Here is a 21,667-nt window from a genome sequence, read left to right as displayed (position 1 = left end):
TATGTTTCATCGCATAGTCATGACATAATATTTAACGTCGAGAACATTTTGACAACAATTACTTTAATGAATATGAAACTTATTGGAACCCCCGACCCCGAGAAATTCGCCATTCAGCTTGGTGCGGTATTATCGTGATAATGAGCCATATTGAAACAGTCGATTGTTTATAAAATTTATACCATAATTTAAGTTTCTTTAAAAAAACTGCTCAATTAATTTTTTTTTACATACGACAATTTCTTCAAGACCCACTTTTTGGTGGTGTGAAGCTTACAAAATCACGAATTAAGTACGAAATTCTCAAATTATATATTGAAAACTTTTAAAAATTAAAAAAAAAACTATTAGTCATTAAAAGCTTGGGAACTTTTATGAAATACGTCCAGTTATGTAAATGCGCAACCTCTGCGTAATGTTTCAAAAAAAACGTCTGTAAACGTCCGAGTGTATAGGCTATGCATGTTCTGACCTTAAAAACGAATAATAAGACAGGAATACATTCTATAGTCCAACGAAAGTATCTAAATGAAAAAATGTGATTTTTTCCAACAAGAACTACGTGAGAGTGAAGTCGTAGTCAAGGACTCCTCGTATGACTCGCAAACCAACAATCACCCTCGCGACTGATTGGTCATTATCTGTTCGTCTCTCCCTTTTTCTTTTACTTACCGATACACTCTCAACAGCCGCACCTGCGTTCCTTCGAAATCACCGACAGATTAACCAGCGCGGCCAAGAAAACCGCTCCCCTTAACTCAAATTGCAACCCGACCGGCACTTGAAAGTCTCGCGGCCGCTGTTCAAAAGAGCACTCAGTACTTACAATATACTTATACACCCAAAGTATTATATATTACGACACGTCATGGAGACGTCACTGCAGTCGCATTGTTGAGGAGTTCTATCTTAGCGTGTCGGTTGAAAAAAAAGCAGAGAGAAGAGGAGAAAGGTATATATGAGTAAAATAATAAACAGAGGGAGCATCAATGTTATCGCTTCTCCCTCGTCCCTCCCTTTCTCGGTCGCTCCAGGCGAGCTTTATAAATATTATCACAATTAGCCGAGCGGGTGGTCGTTTTGCCCCTGGCGTCCCACCCACTTTTCATGTGTCCACACGTGTATGCGGTTTACGTGTGTTGCGTTGAATACATTCATGTACATCGTAAAGCTCCTGACCTCTCACGGCTTACACTTTTGTCCCTTGGGTGTACATTGACCATATTACTCGGGATGTACAACGTGTCCTAGTTCGTGAGACGGATATGGTCGTTCTATCGGTAGGTATTGCTCGATTGATTGATTGATCCTACAGCAATGGATATACCTTGCGTGGGTTACAAGCGGAATTCTTTATCACCTCTGCGTTGAACTATTGGTGTAGCTGAGGGGCGCTTGTTTTCACGATTATTTTGATCCTTGCGTTTGTGTTTTCACTCGGCTTATTAAATGTATAATTGAAACTATGTCATTTTTATATGTTGATAAAAGTTCAAACTAATCCTGCGTTACTAAATATTATTACTTTACGCTGTACTCTTTTGGTAGAAAGATGATTTTATTTATTTCAACGCAAATAAAAGGAATTAGTAGTTGTTTTTAATCTGTCACCAAAATAACTGCTAATATACTTATGAAATCATTTTTTACTCTACGTCGAGAAAAGTTTAAACTTGTGTTTTATGACAGGTTAGGGTTCCTCCATGTATTTCCATGAGAAGGGTGTGACTTTTAAGTTAAGAGCTCGATCACAATACTTTTAAGCACTACAAACGTATTGAAGAGCCTTATAATTTTGTTAAAGAGAAATATGTAACCACTTATAAATCGTCTATTCTTAGTATAAAACAAACTTTAAACCTAGTATAAGGGTGACCTGAGTTGGTCACATGGTGTATGTGTAGAAGTATGTGTGTGCGTTATTAAGTTTGACGATCAACTCAAGTAATTATGATCCAAATGGGCTAAAATTTTGTTCGTAGCTTTGAGTTGGATATCTTAGCTAAAGCGAGCTGATGGTTAAAATGTACACGAAAAATTGTTCAAAAAAAGAGAAAAATTTTGACAGCACTTTTAGTGTAGCGCTCTCCGCGTTCATCCTCGTTTAAAGACAGAGTTGTAAACCTCGTTGAAAAACAATTTTTTTAATCTTAATGCAGATGTTACGTGGGAATTGTGGAGTTTCGGGGTGTAAGGGGATTGAATACACGTGGAAGAAAGTATATGTTCGTTTATTAGAGTCTCAAGGCGAGAGCAGTCGCGTGCGTGGCGTTAGGTTCGGAGGCTGATCGGAGAGAGAGAGCGGGAGAGCTGATAACGCTCTGGCCCGCCGCCGAAAGGTGATCATCATACTCTGTATCCGCTGCTCATGCGCCGTGAGAGGTGAGTCTTGGGCGCGAACTTACAAAGGTTCTAGATACTGTATGTCACACAGACGAATAAATTTAAATTCTACAACAAAACTGTAAATCCTAAATTTGTAGAGGTCGTCAAAACAAAACTTTATTGGCAAAAATCGTTTCAAAATGACAAAGAAAATGTTTTACACCATTTAATTTTTGTACAACGTATAGGTCTTCTTAAAATACGCTTTTCTTACTTCGGGGCGTTTTTCGTGACATTTGAACGTTTATAGCTCCCTCAGTAAGAAAAACAGTGTTCACCACACAATCGCCATTCAACTGATGCTACCCTACGATCTCTCGGGCCTTGCTTTGCAGGTCTTTCAGGCCGAAAAACATCCCTGGTGATGATGATGCTTGTATGATAAAATTTCACCCTCGGAAAGAAAAACGACGTACCTTGGTACAGTTGGTACGAAAACTACTATTTTTTTATTGCCCGATTTTATCTATAATTTTGTTTCAATACAATACAAATGGTTGAAAAAACGTTAGCATGTAAGTTTATTATTTTGAATTTGAAATTAGCATATTGATGTTAAAACTCAGTTGGATATAACGGAATAACATCGAGACTCAATCCTATAATTTAAATAATACTTTTTGCTCCGGCACCTTGTAGATTGGTCGTTCCTTACATGCAAGATATAGTGTTTTGAATAAACTTAGCTGCTTGTTTTATTAGAAATAATTGTTAACGGAAAAAAGGTTCGCTGCATTGCTTTCACAGGAAATCCATCGAATCCCTGTATCGCAACTACTTGGTCATAGAAATCTTCTCCAAAACCACTATTAATTCCTATTCATAACATTGATCCACAATCAGATTAACCACCACCACCCAGCTAGAGTTGTATTCACTTCCTCGAACATATATACCCAACGAACACTTGTATCGCATTAGATGCCGAATATAAGCTATTACACTGCGCGTACACATTTCTGATTTATTTGCAAGCCGCGGACCACATGCTAAAAAAACGACACTGCGTACACACACGCGAGTCCTGAACTCCTTCCATTAAAAAAAGGAAAAAAGAAACCCTAAACGCTCAAGCCATAAATATCGAGCGACGAGCTACAATAAACAAGCCGTGTGTGCAGCTCGTGTGTGTGTATGTATACATACGTACACACATACATATGAATCCACGTATACTCTGGAGTAAAACTACTCGAAACCGAGAGCTAAATAACCAAAAAACAAGAACCCACCGCGGCGTGCAGCGGCCTGCTAATCAGTAGTCGGATCAACTCAGATAACTTATCCACTCGAAAGGAAAGGAAGGGAAAGAAAAAGAAAAAGAAAAAGTTAAAGGGAGAGGGTCGGTGGGATCGTAAATGTAGCGAGCATCTCCGCCCTCTCTCTGGAGGGTATACACATAAGAGAGCAGTGCAGTAACATGTACATGTATATGCAACGTATATGTATATATCGCGAGGTTACTCCTCGTTAGGGCATAATTGCTATTTATTGCAGGGGCGCGGGCAGCTGCGGCACTTCTGCAGTACGTATTTCTCCAGTCGAGTGCACTGTAAGTGTATATTATGTACATGTAGGTGCCCCACCGCCCTCCCTTTGCCCCCCTCCCTACCTACTTCCTGTTTGAGTTAAGACGTGCGTGTAATGCGCCTCCGTGCTCTTATGCTTGCCGTGCACTGCTGCTGCGCTGCGTTTCGACTGGTCTCGGCCTGATGATATATGCATACCCCCTCCCCCGAAGCCCTTACGCGGGTCTTTTCATTTCCCCCAAAGTATTGCGCGATTAATGAGCAGGCCTTTTTTCGCCTTCGGAGCGGTGCTCCGTTCGGAAAGGTGCAGCCGTCCCTGGATCCGACGTGAACGAGTTTGGACGCCGTTCTGATTGCTTTTGCCTTTTTGAATCGAGACCATTTTTGAGATCCTATATGATTACGTCGTGGATTTCTTATGCGTTATATTTACACACCTCATTCGTTTGGCTCCTGACACTTCAATGTATACAGTTTAAAGGGTTTACAGTTTTTTGAATAATTGACTTTGTGATAATTGGGAGATTATTGCAAGAGTACTTTTGCAAAAAGTATTCGCTGAAACAGAACCAATAGATAACTTGCAGTTGAAAAATTATTTATGAACAGCAGTTCAAGACTTTGGAATCAATAGTCAGGGAGTATTTGTCGGCATTCGAATTAAAGTGTTAATTTTTTCTCTAACCTTTGGTATTTGTTAACAAATATTTTGTTCATCAATTGTTAATCAAGAAGCATTTAATTATAGGTGATTCCTCATTAATATTTAAAGATCAAGTTTCAATTTAATCATCGTTCAATTTATAAAAGATTTGTTATTTTGGTGATTCGTAAAATTTTTCTTGCTCCGCTATAACCAAACCTTTCCCGAAATCAATTCTGGAAGAAAAATGAGATCGAGGATTAGGTTGTCATTCGCTTCTTTCAAATAGAATTTGTTTCTGGATAAAAGAACTTTGGCGAAGCTTTGTTTGATTATACTTGGTGTTAAAAAATAAGAAAAAAAGCAGTCTATTGAAGTATTTTAAAAATTTAGTATGTCACTGTGTTCCAGATGATAAAAATCATGTCGGTACTAATTTGAATTATAATAAAAAAAACTTACTAGGGATCTCTTGTAGGACCTTTTAAATATTTGTATATTTATATATCTATACATTTTTTTAACAGCTATTCTGACGAACTGTACCTATATCGGTTCTCCATTGCTGTATGGATTTGGAGAAACTTGATGGACATTAAAAGAAATATGGAAATCGTTAAGTTAAGAAAAAAGTATATATTAGCCGACCCAAAAAAAAGTCAGATTTCCTATGTTGTGTGATCAATATTTGTCATCTCGCGAACGAAAGGTTCATACAATATTTATTTTCGACTTTAAAAAACTATATACCTTCAAGTATATTTCTTATTAAAAAAAAATATATTGCTGATTTTTGTTGAGCAATGGTGAGTTGAACACGAATGTATTTGTCGCATTCAAGAGACCATACGTTTTTAGACTAGAAAGTCTATATTTTTCAATACGAAGTCTTTTGTTGGTCTTGCAACGAGAAACAATAGTTTGATCATTGACTGTCAGTGGATGGTAATCTTTTTTCTAACCTGACTAAATTTTTGAACCGATGGTAATTTTGCAACACAGCTGCTCGGTTGCCATTTGACGCTCTCCTCTTGCGTGTGCGCCTATGAACCTAATCGACTCAGATGTATGGGCTGCATAAGTCATGAAGGGAGAAGCGAAAGCTCTCTGTTGGAACAGCAGCAGCTTCGCCGGCTATCTCCGTAATGCACCGCCCCATTGCTCTTTTTAATTCCAGCCTTGCAAGGGAGAGGAGGAGACCGGCCTCTAATTGAGGATTTATTGTTATGTGCTCGCGTTGCCGGTGAGAAAATGACGCACGACAATCGTCCTTCTCCTTCTCCTCTTACCTTTTGATTTCCGTCGCTCGCTCCATACTTTTTATTCGTTTATTTTTTGAACAAATCTTTGGAGAGCGATTGCTTTCCTACGAATCTTTGTTTTCTTTTGTGCCATGTAAGTAAGGCAGCCTCGTATTTGGTCCATAGACCGGGTAATTTGAATTGATGTAATAATAACACCCGCTGTGAGTTTCACCTATGGCGATGCTAAGGTTTTTTCATTGTTTTGTTTGTTCTTGAGATTATGTAAATTGTACATTATAAAGATCCAAGGCTCGGTACTTTTTTTATAACATCGATTCAGGGTGACACCATATGATACCTCAAAATGAACCCCTTAAAAAGATATCGTTTCAATAATCCATCACGACAGACGGTACCAAAGGATCTTTTAAGACAATAGCTAGAATTGGTACAGAGTCTAAGTTTATATATATTTTAAATATTTCACCTTCAGGAAACAATCCTTCAAGGGTAATGGATGTCAAATCTTGTACACGAACTCTTAGAGAAGATCAAGCGCTTCATTTAATCGAAATCCGGCATAAGAGGGAATCTTCGTTTCATAACAAGATGAAGGTGAATTGGCATTGATCTCAATTTTTTTTCACCGCTTGACTGACGAAGAGGTCTGACAGTGGAAAAAATTTTTAGCTTTTGGTTGAGAACAAACAATTTTTTTTTCTTTAAATATTACCTATTAACCGCATTTTCTGAAATTTCCAGTTCTTGTTTTGAGAAAAAGAAAAAAAATTATTGGCACTTGTACGATGAGCATTAAGTGCTGAAAAACTAAAACTAAGGTTACGGTGGGAAGTGCGGTGCCCTTATTGCCTATACTCTGTCTAGTGGTGGCGCAGTGAGGATAGCAGTTAAACACTTTAAATTTCCTCAATTCGCTAATAATGGCACCCCTCAACGAGTCAAAATCTTACAGTTTGGTGACGACATACATTCTCACATAAATTCAGTTCATCTAAATCAACTAAGAATTTGATAATTGAACCATTAAAAAAAAAAGACAAAAATAGTCTGTAAGTATATGTGATGAATTCATTAACATGTGTAATTTATCAAATTTTTACACCTACAACCAATAGTATTATTACGTCAAAATAAGAAAATTGTACGTGTACCTACTGTAAACAATATCAGTACGCGGGTCATGAGATATCCAGTAAGAAGAAAGTTTTAATGGCATGAGTAGTTAACTTGAGTTTTGGTGCGGGCATGTTTAAAGATATTGTGGAAAAAAATCCCTTTTTACTTGTACATTAAAAATTTAAGTGAACATTCCTTTCCGTACCCTAAAAGTTAGCATGCAAAGTAATGAAGTTAGTGTTACCGCATTACCTGAAGTTCATAATAGCATCAAGCACCACATTTCACATGTTGCGAAATATTATTCCTTAAAAAGGTTAAAAGAAAAAGTTGACGATTAAAATATCGTAAAATAAAACAGACAAGAGGTTTTTGAAATCCACGTGAAGGTTTCTTTTTGTATTTCTCTCCATTTTTTTCACTTTCTCCAAAATAGCTTCTAAATAACATTCGTTACTATTCAGTCAACGTGATTCAAAGATTTAATAATGGATGAACTCTGTTAATAAAAGCTTAAAATCAAGTATATTTCCAATAAACACGGAATTTGTTGGTTAAAGGTCATTCATACTAAAAGTAAATTTCTATAAAATACAGTAAAACAAGACTGTAGTTATCACTCTTCGTATAGTAGTGGGAGATAATAATAATCGTTTTTATCGGGTTGAAAAACTTGACATGGGAAGTAATCAGTGCTACACAACTTCGGAAAGAGGAGGGGGCAGAGGTACTTATTTTTCTCTATAGACGCTAGAGGTCTTGTTCTGTTATCGTTATTTTTTGGGCTCTAAGTATGTCCAGGCCGTTAAGCATCAGTAGTCCCTGCATGTTAGTCGGGTTAATTAAAATAGTGATCATTATTGAGGTTTTAAGTTGTTTCAGACCAAAAACTAGTAGAAGAAATTTTTTTTTAAAGTATGAAGTTGGTTAAGCTACTATAAAGGAAAAAGACAGGAAAAATTTTTTGGTTTTAAATTCAAGGTAACGATGCATTTTACCATTTCTTTTCTCCATTTTAGCATCTCAGGTTATAGAGTGGTTCAATAGTTTTGTACGGAAGAGAGGGTGTAATGGATAAGTGGCTTTGTAAGATTTACATAAATTTGGTCATTCAATTAAATATCTGCTCATTTATGATTTCATAGAATTTGGTATTTCTGCTCATTTTTATTGCTACATTCATAATTAGTATCTCAGAAAATTTGTACGTGATAGTAGTACATAAAAGGAATTCTTTCTATGGATTTGAATAAACCCATATGTTAGTAAATTAAGGAGATTTAATGGTTTTGTACACAAACAATCCAATTTATAGTGAACTTATTCAACGCCACGTATCTATGGACAATCCTTGGCTCCCACGCATCGCGAAACTTAGCATTATATCCTCAGTACCTGAATTTCTTCTAATTTTCTTACGAGTTAGAAAAAATTGTTATTTATTCTCTGAAAATGATAACCTTTAAATTTACAAAACTTTACAATGTTGTTGGAAAATAGTCGGAAAAAGTTTTAAAATTTCAAAGTATTTATATTCTTATTCTTATACTGTATGGTCTTATTTTTTATTATATTTTGTTCTTTTTTTAAGGGTATCGCAGTTTTAGTTGAGCACAACGGTGGGGCATGGAGGTCAGGAAACGTCTTTAAAATGTATGAATATCTGTCAAAAAAAAGTTTCAAAGAAATTCTTATCATTATAATGCCAAACAAATTTTTTTTTTCAAAGTTTCATTTTAAGCGAAAATTTCCAGAAAACTTTAATATTCTAAGTCAACAAAATAAACTTAGAAAAAATTTTTCTAAAACAAATATATACTATCATTTTTTTTCTCAACAACATAAATCTAATTACTTTTTGTCGAGAATATGTTGTCATTGATTATGAATTTTTAAAATTCTCAGTATTCATTGAATTGGATAAAGCAGCAATCTAAATAATACATATTATGACACGTAAGTTCTTTTCTAAAATAAAGCAAAAAAAGATATCGTTCAGAATGACTCTCATCGTTGAAAAACTTAACGGTTGATAAGGTAACGATATTCCTAGGAAACAATTAGGGGTAAAGAGTACAGTTGTTGACCCCCCGATAGTGATTGACCACCACATGCATTTTTAAATGGAGCCTTTATATATAGATATACAAATTATACAGGGGTCAATCACTACCTTAAGGTGTCCATAACTGTACCGTTTACCCCTATGGTCAAGTTTTTTTGAAAATAATTTATTTGAGAAATGGGTGTTCATTCTAACTAAGATTGAAGCGCTTAATCTTCATAATTAATTTTCAAAAAATAAAATTGAATTTTGGTACTATAAAATAGTTTTATTGACAAAAATTTTAATACAACTACGATTTCTGGGGTCTAACAACTGCAGGCCTATATACTTACTATGTAACCATATGAAACATGCCATGAACACCGGAAATTGTAGTCGCCCTGAAATTTGATAACTGGTGTCCATACTTTATTTTATGTCAGTTTTGTCTCTTTAATGCTCTGTTGAATTTTTCAGAAAATTTATAGACCGTAAAACCCTCTCAACACCACAGGTAATTAAAACTAATTTTTATGATCTTATATTCTTCATTCATATTTCTGTAACAATGTATTTTTCAAATTTTTCGATACTTTTCAAATTCTCAATGTTATATTAGTCAACGGATAACGTAATTAACATAAGAACCAAAATACTTTTTTGTCGTTCGACGGACTGTTGACATTTTGTTCTCACACCTTTTACTAGTGACAAAAGTCTTATATTTTGTAATGAACCCATTTCTTCAAAACTGAGTAAAATTTTGATCGCTAAATTTTTTTCCTGCATTGAAAAAAAATATTTTTAACCTATAATAGTTTAAATTTATTATTTAACAGAGAATATGTTAGAGTTGAGAATTTATTTCTATGTGCAGTGAAAAAATATGGAATTACGGAAACAAATACCACTATTTAGACGTATATTGAAATTTCAGCGTTTTCCCGCATATAAAACTATTGAACCTCTTTAAAGCAGTAATCTAATACAATTTCAAGTTAATTAGTTGAAGAACACATTGTTTTCTGATTTTAAAAATATTGATAAACTAACTTTATCCATCAGGTTTTGGTCAACTAATAATAAATAACTCAAATGAAGGTGATTGCGCCATAGTTATCTGCTTTTGCGTTCATGTGCATGCATTTAGTCTGAAGAGATCTGAGAAGAATGGCATTCATAGGTTGCCTTCAGTTGTCCAACCTGTAAATTACAAGATTTTGATAACACCCTACTTTACAGAGGAATATGCTGAACAAAGTTTTATATTCGCAAGTGAAGTAGAGATAGAACTAAAATTAGAAGAACCTGTGCGAAGTATAACATTGCACTCTCAAGGATTGTTATTTGGTCGTGAAAATTGCTCTTTACGAAATGCCTTTGGACATTCAATAAATAATTTTACAGTCAATTTTGAGCCAAGTAAATATTTTGTACATTTTTCAAATCATCTTGCTAATTTTTCTGCTGGAAAGTATTTTTTAAAAATAAATTACACTGGTAATATTTCTAACACATCAAAAATTGGACTTTTCTCTCAATTTTATACGAATAATTTGGGAAAGATTGCGTGAGTTTTATCTTTGGTAGTAGGACATATTAAAGTAATAAAGTAAAAAATGTGTGCGAAGAATATTTTGTAATTTCAGTTCTTACGTACTGACAAATTTCAAACCAACCTATGCGCGTCTTGTGTTGCCTTGCTTTGACGAACCAAACTATAAGGCTACCTTCGATGTCACAGTAAGTCACAGTAAAAACTACACGGCTATTTCAAATATGTCGATTAAAAATATTATTAATCATGGTGGGACTGTTACGACATCATTTAAAACGACTCCACCTATGTCAGTGCATCTATTAGCTTTTGTTGTTTGTGATTTCACAAGCATAAGCAATGAGGCTAAAAATTTTACAGTAAATACCATTTCAGAATTACTTCCACACGCTGTTTTAGCATTAAATTTGAGTCAGAAGATTCACAAAGAGCTGGAAAAATTGACAAATGTCAAGGATGAAATTGGAAAATTGGATCTAGTCGTGTTAACGTCTTCTTTAAATTCAGTAATAGGAAATTGGGGACTGCTAATTTATGGGTAATGTTTCTTATGTATATATATACGGGTTTAGTCAAGTACTGAGTTAAAATTAAAGTTAATTTTATTTTTACTTTAAAAAAAATCCATAGATCGAAGTTACTGCTTGAGTTAGAATACTCAGAAGTTTATTTTTCATCTGCAAGAAAAATAGCTCATGAATTAGTACTTCAATGGTTTGAGAACATTGCTACTCCAAAATGGTGGAATTTTATTTGGCTTAGTGAATGCATTTCCCAGTACATGTCATATTACATACTCGACGAGGTATATTGCTTTTTTTTCTTTCATATACTATTACTATGTTGTTTTTCTATGAGACTCACATGTGACTCAAATGAACAATTTGTATTTTCTTTAACAAATCTTAAATTTAGATTCAGCCGAAGTTTGTATCAATGAACCATTTCGTCACAGATATTCTAACCGATATATCACTAAGAGCCTATGGTCGTTCTAGTCCTAAAGTTTTACAAAAAGTGACGAATCCGATTGAAATGAGATATACATATTCCGGTCCTTAGCTATAAAAGACAAAAGTAAATTTGAGAACATTAATTTTTACATGCGTTAAGAAATTTACTTTTATTTCTAAATATTTAATGACAAAGCACGATAAACGATAAACTGCATCGGTTAAAAGGTCAAGGGTTTTTGATTTCAGCTCACTTAAATACTGTAGATTTACTTAGATATTTTTTATGTATAATTCCACCCTAAAAATTATGCTGAATACCGCCTGACCCAAAATAGATTTTTATGTAAATTTTATAGTGGTTCTTGTACTACAGAGACTTTTTTTGGTATTATCCTAAAGGTTTATACAGCAAGTAGCCGCAACGCACATTAACGCAGAAGAGTAGCATTGGATAATATATCTACATACTCTCTAAATTGACAGTTAAAATACTCTCTAGTTTGAAAGTAAATGAATTCACTTTCAAATAAGTGAATATTAACGATATCATATAGTTTATATCCTCTAGTTGAAATAGTGAATATAGTTTCACTATTTGAAATAGTGAATATTCACTATTTCAAAGTTGTATACTTATAACTTATTCAAATAGTGAATACTCACTTTAGAATAATGAATAGTCACTATTTCAAATTTAACGAGTACACAACGTACAAAAGCGGTGTGCTTTGCGTTTTCGGCGATACATTCATACCAGTCCATGCTATTCTTGTGCATTGTGCGTTGCTGTATAGGCCCTAACTCCACAAGTGCGCACCTGGGTGAAATTATGGAACTCTTTTAGATAAAGGTAGTCAATGAGACAGTATTTAAAATATCTTTTATCCATCATAAAAAGAAAAGATATGAAGTATCAAGCGCATTAAATTAAGAACTACCTGCATACACATGTAGTGATGGTCTCCGCTGATGATGCTCCATTGTCTGCAGTAATAGCGTAAGAAGAAAAACAAAGTTGTTTTTTCATTTTGTAGGAGCGTGTATTGTACGCATCCTGCAACACATACTTGCGGCACCAGTATTTCAAAAGGGATTACAATATTATTTAAATAAGACGTAAATATGCCTACTGCTGACAAATTTTAATTATAAAATTGACTAGATTAAAGAATTACATTTTGTCTTTAAATAGTTTTCATGCAAATGCAGAATTAGATGATTTTTACCAGGCATTCCAAGAAGTTGTGAATGAAAAAAATATCCCATTGGAAATAAAACCAATTATGGATTCTTGGCTGAACTTTAAAGACTATCCGTTGGTTAGTATTAAAAGAAATTATATGATCAATAAAATAGAGCTCAAACAAGAGAGTTCTTTTGGCAATGCAAATAGCACAGAAAAGCGCACCAAACACAAGTGGCATATTCCGATTAACTATGCCAGTGCAGGGAAGATTTCAAAAATACTTCGGCAAAGTATTGGCTTACAAATAGTTCAATGACAATTTTTACTGATGTTAAGCCTAGTGATTGGATAATTTTGAACAAGCAACTTACAGGTCAATGAAACAATCTAATTAAGATTTTGCGAAATTTGAAGCTATGAGTTGTATAAATAAATCATCTGCATTTTTAGGTTTCTATCGAATTAATTATGATAATGAAAACTGGAAACTGATAATAGAGTACCTCACATCACCTAATCGTGAAAATATACATTTATTTAACCGCGTTCAATTATTAAGTGACGTCTTCTTCTTGGTACAAAAAGAAATCTTGGATTTGGAAACTCTTACCAAATTACACAGTTACTTACGAAACGAAACAAACTGCCTTGCTTGGTATCCAGGTCTACTTATCCTAGAATGGCTAGACGAAAAGCTAGAGAACAGAAAAGAAAGCTATTCAATCTTCCAGGTGACTATATTTTTCAAGTATTCGAACAACATAAATTATCTTATATTAATCACGAAGTTTAAGAAAAATACATTTTTTATTTATTTGGTGTTGACTAGTTATTTTTTGTGAATATTAGTTTTATGAAGGCAAATTTTAGAACTAATTAGTAAATCTATACATATACATAATAGCCATACTTAATCTCTTAATTTTATTCACTCAATCGCTAATTAAGGATCTCACAGGGACCAAATAAATATTTTGAGAAAATCAAAATGTAATTTATGTTTTTAGACTCTTTGTAAGTTTTTATAAATATCTCGTACATAAGTTTTTTGAAACACGTAATACACCGTCGTCTTCTATAAGATTATGTGTTAGAGGTTCGATCCCTGGCTATAGTCCATGCAACGCTCTCTATAGTTTAGTATGTCGCCTGTACTTTTCGCTCCCCTGTGACAACATAACCTTTTGTAGTTTTTACCTCGGTTATAAATTAATTTTTTCTTTCACTAGTGCCCTCGAAATCTTCAATAAAATTAAATACGATGATTAGATATTTTTTTATCATCCATACAATTTTTATCTAAAGTTTATTGTTAATAAGCGAGGTAAATGCAATAGAAGTGCTTAAAAGGATGATAGCCCCATAAGCGCACGTGAAAAAACTAGCTAAATATGAATATTAATTACTCGGCTCCTGTAGGAACCCTCGTACTTTCAAGACTTTATTTATTTGTAAATAAATTTTCATTAATTTCTCATTGTTAATTCTGTAACCGATAGAACTCCCTTAAACGGATAAGTAGGAAAATGCCCATGGCTTTCTTCCTACACACTTTAAGTCCACAAAATTGGCTCATTTTTGGGTACTTATAATCTAATATGTTTAATTTCATTCAAATTTTGTAGGTCAATGAATATACGACAGTACTACCGTAAATCATATTAAAAGTGTCTCATGTTTTTGTCAGAACAAAAAGTGTAACCACTCTTAAATCGTCTATTTTTTTTTATGTAATAGTATATTACGTGCCTAGCCCAGAAAGTAAACTAGTTATCGCTTGCGTGGCTAATTGCTGGTAAAGACACACAAGTGGTGGTAGTGCACTCTACGGCCAAGGTACGTCAGCTATTTTCTTGCATACACACGCTTGAAAGTTTGTGTTTTACTGAAGTTGAAAATTGTAAGGTTATGTTGTACAGACACAGAAAATACAAACTTTTGATGGAAGCAGGCAAAAATAGTATATTATTTTGAACCTAATACTAGAGTGGTTTGAGTTGGTTTTACGGTATATTATGTATGAATCTATGAATGTACAAAATAAAGGTTTCGAATACCTTGGGTGATTATCATTCGATTAAGCTCTAATTGGGAGCATAATAACTTCTTGCTTATTCTTGACGTTGATTGTTAATTTTCACAGGTTTCACCGAAGAAAAAAATTACCTATTATGTTTACCACTGTATTATGTGGAATCTAAAATAGTTTTTTAGCTGTCATTTATAACACACACATTTTACACGATTGAGTTTACAGACAAAGTTACAAATCTCGATAAAATACACCTTTTCATTTAATTACAACAGGAAAAAAATAGTTGTTTCTCTACACAAAAAAAATGAGATTTGAGATTCTACAACAAAGTATTGATACAAAATTTATAAATTTCATCCACTTACAACTTTTTTATCTACTAAATTTTTCTTTTCTGTATAGTTCTTCTTAATTGCAACAACATTATTTAAAAAACGGGTAAAATCGTTTTTATAGCATCTGCCTTTTTCATTTGACAGTTACGAACAATAGTAGTTTTCGTCAGATAAGTGCCATCGTCTCCAGGGCTATTTTGCGGCCCAAGGAACCTGCGAAGCAGGGCCCGAGGGACGTAAGGTAGCCACGGAGCGATGGCGCTTATGTGGAGAATGCTATTTTTCCTACCGAGAGCATACCAGCCTCTCAAAAACGCTCAAGGTAGGAAAAATATTAAATACAAGAGTTGTAGAACTTACTAAATGGTACATTTTTTATGCTATGGATTTTCCCCTTTGTTACTGTCGTAAATCGATCGAAAAAATCGTTGAAGAACGTCAGTCTTTTTTATTTGATATTTGCGAAAAAAATTTGAACACTCAAGTTGTAGAATTCATCAAAAACAACTTTTTATTGTAGTTTATTTTTCTTTACAGTATTGTTGTAATGTTCCAAATATCGAATATCAAATGCAATACTAAAATAACTATAATCAAATTAAATATCACCATTTCAGTTACATTTTTTGATCTATAGCGCTTGATAATGTGATTCTGTTTCACATACATGGCTAAAGTGTTCTGCACTAATGAAGTTTAATGGTTTCTTCAAAATGCAGACAGAACAGTCAAAGTTACGAAAATAACTATTCAAAGTATCAGGAAACTGTGTGAATTTAAAAAAAATTTTTTTTCAACAAATTTCTTCATTGATGAAATCTCAACTCTTAGTACAAGCTTTTAAAGACAACAATGCATTTAGGCTCGTTTTTTATTAATAACAAAATTTGTGGTGAAAAATATTGAAAAATTCACACAGTTTCCTGAAATTTATAGATTCCAGTAAATTATTCATTGCTTAAAGTTTCACTGCTTTGTCTGCATCGTAAGAAAATCGTTGAATCTTCTTAATAGAGTCGCTAAATATAGGTAATATAAATACTGTGATTCTACCTGAAAGATTAGTTTTTAGAAAACATTTCTTTCAAGGCTTTTTTTCAATCAAATAATAGGCCTGGTGTTCCTTTAGCTTGTCTATACTTACACTGCGGTCAATCTTCATAAAATTTTAAACATGTTATCACAATATAACCCAGTGATATTCCATGTTTGAGATGTTTTTGTTGTGCGCTGTTTTTGAACTAACGCTCTTGAATACTTAATATTAAATGTTATGTATGTATATAAATATTTGAACTTGTTAAGGGAGTTTTACTTTCTTCGTATCATGATGTGGTAAGATACAGTGTCTCAGACACATAAAAAATGATCGCACAGTACATGTATTTTTTATGGATCGGAATATTTGGGATTGGACTACATTGTATATTGTATCACTTTAATTTCAAGATTATCATCAAAATAATGTATCACTTGATAAAACTATTTTTTTCCTAGAAATATGTATCGGTAAATATTCAGAACATAGTCGAAAGTATTGGTTTCGAGGAAAATATGTCTGATGATGAATTTACGAGACAATGCACAGCAAGAATTGTATCCGTAGCTTGTAGAACAGGCAACACATTTTGCAAAAACATGTCATTAAAAAAGTTCAAGGATATACTACAGGATCCTAACAATGCCAGGTATTTAATCACCACTTGTATTTTGCTTGAAATTTTAAAATCTCATAATCGTAAATTTAAGTGTTAATCTACTTTAGTATTGCTCCAAGATTGAAGATGACTGTTATGTGTCATGGTATACAACAGATTGAAAACTTTGATGGATTTTACGAATCTTTTAACATGACCTTAGAAAATGTTTATGGTAGGAATGAAAAATTTATGCTGCTGCAAATCTTAGGATGTAGTAGCGATGTAAATTTTTTAATGAAGTATCTTAAAACATTAAACGTGGCAGCGTCTTTTGAATACATTTATTACATTCTTCAAAGTATGGTGGATCATAATAAAATTCGACTTGATGCTGTTCTTCATTTTATTATGAATGATTTACCTAAAACTGAAATCAATAATAGGTATGATATCTGTTTGAAATATTTATCTGTCCTTGGTGCTGCAATTCATACCTATAATAAAATTATTACGTTTCGTAGAAATTTACCCTTACAACTTATTCTCCATTCCATTGCAATGAAGACAACAACAAGAGAGCAACAAATAATAGTAAATTTTGTTTTTACATTTTAATATAAATTATAATAATACAAATATAAATATAAGTAATTGTGAATAAAATTACTTATGTTTCTAATACTTTTTAGCTAAAATCGCCGAAATTCATGTCTTACTACTCGAAAACAACTCTTCGTGGTATCAGCAAAGCTGAGGAAAAAGAGAAATGGCTCGAAAAATATAACAATACATTAATCAAGGTTATGACGAATTCGATGATGGGATTAATAAAAAATATTTGGATGTGTATTTATAAGCAAATCTTTTAAAGCATCGGTACACGTTTGCTTCGTAGGATCAATAATTTATTTATTTATGTGTATTAACCGCAGATCTACTCTTGAATCTGCAACTATAAACACACTTAGATACGAGCTTGAATATATTAGTGAATTATTAAGTTTAGTGTACAATACACATGTAGACCTTTTGGTATGATACATCATATAGATTAACGTGTGATGTCGTTGCCTGGATATTAAGTTTTAGTCACTTATAACTTTATACAAGGATGTAAAGAAGATGAAAGGGTTTTAAATCTATGATGTATGGGAATACATAAGTGTAAAAATATTATTAAGTATGTTATTGCCTGTATTTTTTTACTCGCATAATCTTACATTCATGCTTCGTTCTTAGTTTATATTATTTTGAATACAATTGCACAAATAATATTTACTTTAACTTAAAAATTCATTTGAAAAAAAATATGAATACATCGAATGATTTTACACATACACACACGCTCGCGCGCACACACACAAAGATTAAACGTCTTGCATATGAAATTTTTCGTGCAGCAATAACATAAGTAATGAATGAAATGACTGCACCATACGTAATAAATGAAATCAAAAACTACTGAAAAGATTACATTTTTTAACTTTTAAGATCACTCGTATCATTACATTTTCGTTTTCCATTTTCATTGTTATTTTTGTTCTACGTTCTACCCTTTTACCCATTTCATTGTCTTTTATCTTCTATCTCGTACTTATGTGGATAAGGTGGATTTGAATAGTATGATGTACCTTTCCTTACGTTTATTTCATACCTTTATATTGTATACTACCACCATTGATTTATTACTTCTACACACTCAACTCTTTGACACCTTATACAGTCTTTTTCTATATTAAGTTTGTGGTCGATAACTGCTCTTTCCTTTCCCATCATTGTCGTTATGTACTGATTTTTATGTCATATTAATTTATTCCCTTTGAAAACTATAAGAACTCATTATTTAAACGTTTTAACTCGACGCTATGTTTCAACTTGACGATCTCTTAGTATGACATATTGTCACCTAAAAAGGGGTTAACTACTTGATTCAACAGGTACAGTTTATTTCAAAAAAGTTTTGACTATTTTACCGTCTTTGAAAGTCATATTTAAAACAATTCGTTGCTTTTACTTTATCTAGTTAAAAATTCACCTTTTTTATAGCACAAAGACGAACTGAACCTTTCTATATCATAGAGCTAAATTTTCTCAAGTATAACAAGGTAGCTCATCAGTACAAAAAATTAAATCAGCTTGAATGGCATGCGTACTAGCTAAGCAATGTTACGAACGTGCATAAATGTAAAAAAAAATTCTCTTCTTTTTGGTCATTTAAATTACAAGGTGTCTGTGCAATAAGCTTACCCAGCTCTGTACGTTAATTAAAATTTAAAATTCATACCCCTTGATTAGGCTGCTATACTTAATTATCCATGAGGATCAAGCTGCACCGCGTTAATGTTGGCTCGGGCTAACTTTGTCAATTACGCTTCGTGGATCCTCTTCCCTTGAGAATCTGTCACGATACTTCAGTAACGAGATACACTAGACGTTGGGTAAAAGTTAGCTATTTTTTTATTTGTTGTATCACAAAGGAACTTAAGATCAAGGAATTTGTGTAGTATTACAACATTTTGTTTTTAATAATTTTGATATTCTGATACATTTTCTTAAGCCAATAACATGAAATATATGACGTGAAACTTGTGAAAGTTTTAGTTAAATTATTTATCATTTAAAATTAATACTTCTTATAAACTGAAAGCAGAACAATACATGCTCAACAACCAACTTGATGGAATAATTAAATATTTTATTTGATGACACAAAGTGTGTCATTACATTGAACACACACAAATTTTTATAAAAAAAAGATTTTTTTAAGAGGCCTAAACAAATGTTTGTATTAATTGTTGAATTACAAAAACTTGTTATAAAACATCGTTGAAAAATTTTATTTTTAAAGCAGCTGTGGACGTATACAATTTTTATGTAAAATTTTGTAACACAAACTAGCAGTAAAATATCGAAAATCACCATTTTTGGACTACAGAAGATTTGTGCATTTATAACACAACATTTGTGTAAAGAATACACTTATATTGTGTTTTTATAGTGTGCTATCATTCCAAAAAAATAAGGAGTACGCTTGTTTTGTGTTTTTAAAGTATGCTATTGTTTCAGAAAAGTTCACAAATAATTTATGCATTTATGTATGAAAGTATTAAATTGTGATCAGTTCAGTGAAATACAATATACGTATGAATTAATAATAAATTAAGCTCTGGCGTTTAGTTTCATAAATATCGTAAGTAAAATCTTAAAGTTTTTCGTCAATTATAATCTTGTTTAAAAAAAAAAAAAAATAAAAATAACAATAATAATGATAAAATAATTTTAAAATACTTACGACACGCATGATTGAACCATCGTTATTCGCAAAATTCCGTTATTGGCCGTCAAGCACCACAAAGAAAAGTACCAACTATACGATTTTGCCTGAAAATAGACATATATACACAAGCTAGCGCAAAACGAAGCCAAGGCTAAAAAGGCCGCTTGAGCGCATAACTTCCGCGCGAATAAGGGACAATCAGAGCCGCGAGCGATATTCGAGCGAGCCGTTTACTCGGTCAATGGCGCCTAATGAAACAAAGCTAAGCCGAGGCTACCGAGAATCATTCCGAGGAGACGCCGTAAGTACGAGTTTTGGTTATCTCTCCTCCTGGAGCCGAGAGGTATTTTTCAACCGAAGGCTTTTCTTCTTTCGCTCTGTTTCGTTATGTTGGTCGCTTTTTTCCGCAATTTTAAATATTAATGGTATGCGAGCGAGCAAAGCTATTTTTTTCTTTTTTTTTTTTTTTTAACTTGTATTCGACAGGTTTTAGTGCTCAGTTGGTTGGTCGTCGAGCTGAAATTTTCTTGCCCGGGATTTTGAAAAGGTGTGATTTTGTCGGTTCAACTGTTTACATCATCTTTAGCTAATTATTTCAGAGAACTCCATCCATATTTCGTGAAAAGTTATAAACAGCACTTCAATATTTAATGAAAAACACTTTTTTTGGATGACTGTTTCTTTAAGATGGTAATGCCAAACGCCGGATAAAAGACAAATTGTTGTTTTGTTGGACAAATTATCAAAATCCTTTAAAATATTTGTGTTATGAAATAATTATTTTTTAATAAATAGTTTTACTGTGTCCAACCAATTTTTTAATACAAAGATGAATACTTTTTTTTTTGAAATAACATTTAATCATTAGAACGATCATCATTTTCATGATTAGTTGTTTGGTTCGCTAAACCTATATTTTATACTTTCATTGTGAATTAGCTTTTTAATAAGTATTTTTTATGCAGCAAATACTTTTTACGAGAGCACTGCATGATACGAAACTTATCACTACATCCTTGCGCTATCCTTAAGAAAACGCAATAATAATTTAGTTCAAGATGCATGTAAAAAATAGGGTAAAAAAAAGTTTGAAAAATGAGTTCTTGTTTGGAAAAATCTAAGAATAAAATAAAATGAAACATAACCTAAGAAATATCAATAGCGCTACAGTAATAGTGCAAAAAACCGATTACTTCTGGTTGGACGGGAGAAAAGGGAAGGAAAGCAAAAGAGGGATTCAAACGTTCTTGGACGTTTTTCTCTTGAGCTACCGTACCACCATCGTCGCGACTCCGCATTACGAGCTCGGGGAATTTCATTTGCGCCATGCGAAAACGAAGCGTCGAGCGATGAAAATTTACGGGCTCCTTCTTTCTTTGCTGCACGTAAGCCCGCGTGGACATGGAAAATGAAAAATAGACTGGAGCCAGCGACGTGAAAAATAAGGAGGTAAGGCAACTCCGGGAATAATGACTGCGAGCGAAGTGAGGAATCGCCCAAAGTATGAAACATATGTGAATTCATAGGCGCTAAAAGGATTTTCATGAGATTTATGAGATATGGAAATTAAACACGCTCCGAAGACGTTTTATACCCGAGTTGACACAAGTAGGGCTTTTGTTGCGTTTTTTAGGTGTTTTTAAAAATTATTATTCATTTGCTCAGGAATGACTTTAATATTTTTGTTCGTTAGCA

General features: G+C 33.1%; 1 protein-coding gene across 1 annotated transcript; it reads left to right on the top strand.

The window, feature by feature from the left end:
- The first annotated feature begins 7,616 nt into the window (after nucleotides 1-7,616).
- On the top strand, nucleotides 7,617-17,564 carry LOC149375853 (aminopeptidase Q-like). The gene is made up of 10 exons (XM_089597124.1): nucleotides 7,617-7,665; nucleotides 10,051-10,302; nucleotides 10,919-11,081; nucleotides 11,174-11,348; nucleotides 11,459-11,597; nucleotides 12,709-12,975; nucleotides 13,136-13,416; nucleotides 16,553-16,743; nucleotides 16,821-16,977; nucleotides 17,385-17,564. The coding sequence occupies exons 1-10, from the start codon at nucleotides 7,617-7,619 to the stop codon at nucleotides 17,562-17,564; spliced, it is 1,854 nt and encodes a 617-aa protein (XP_089453250.1).
- The last annotated feature ends 4,103 nt before the right edge of the window (nucleotides 17,565-21,667 follow it).

This window comes from Copidosoma floridanum, unplaced genomic scaffold, assembly GCF_036245765.1.
Source record: "Copidosoma floridanum isolate Cflo_tuat_1 unplaced genomic scaffold, Cflo_Japanese_pri ptg000004l, whole genome shotgun sequence".
NCBI lineage: Eukaryota > Metazoa > Arthropoda > Insecta > Hymenoptera > Encyrtidae > Copidosoma > Copidosoma floridanum.
This window is presented reverse-complemented; position numbering and strand designations above follow the sequence as displayed.

Coding starts and splice junctions, on each gene's coding strand:
- LOC149375853 (XM_089597124.1), top strand. CDS start 7,617: ATGGGAAGTAATCAGTGCTACACAACTTCGGAAAGAGGAGGGGGCAGA. Junction 11,082..11,173: donor TGGGGACTGCTAATTTATGG/GTAATGTTTCTT, acceptor AAAAATCCATAG/ATCGAAGTTACTGCTTGAGT. Junction 12,976..13,135: donor TTCAAAAATACTTCGGCAAA/GTATTGGCTTAC, acceptor CTGCATTTTTAG/GTTTCTATCGAATTAATTAT.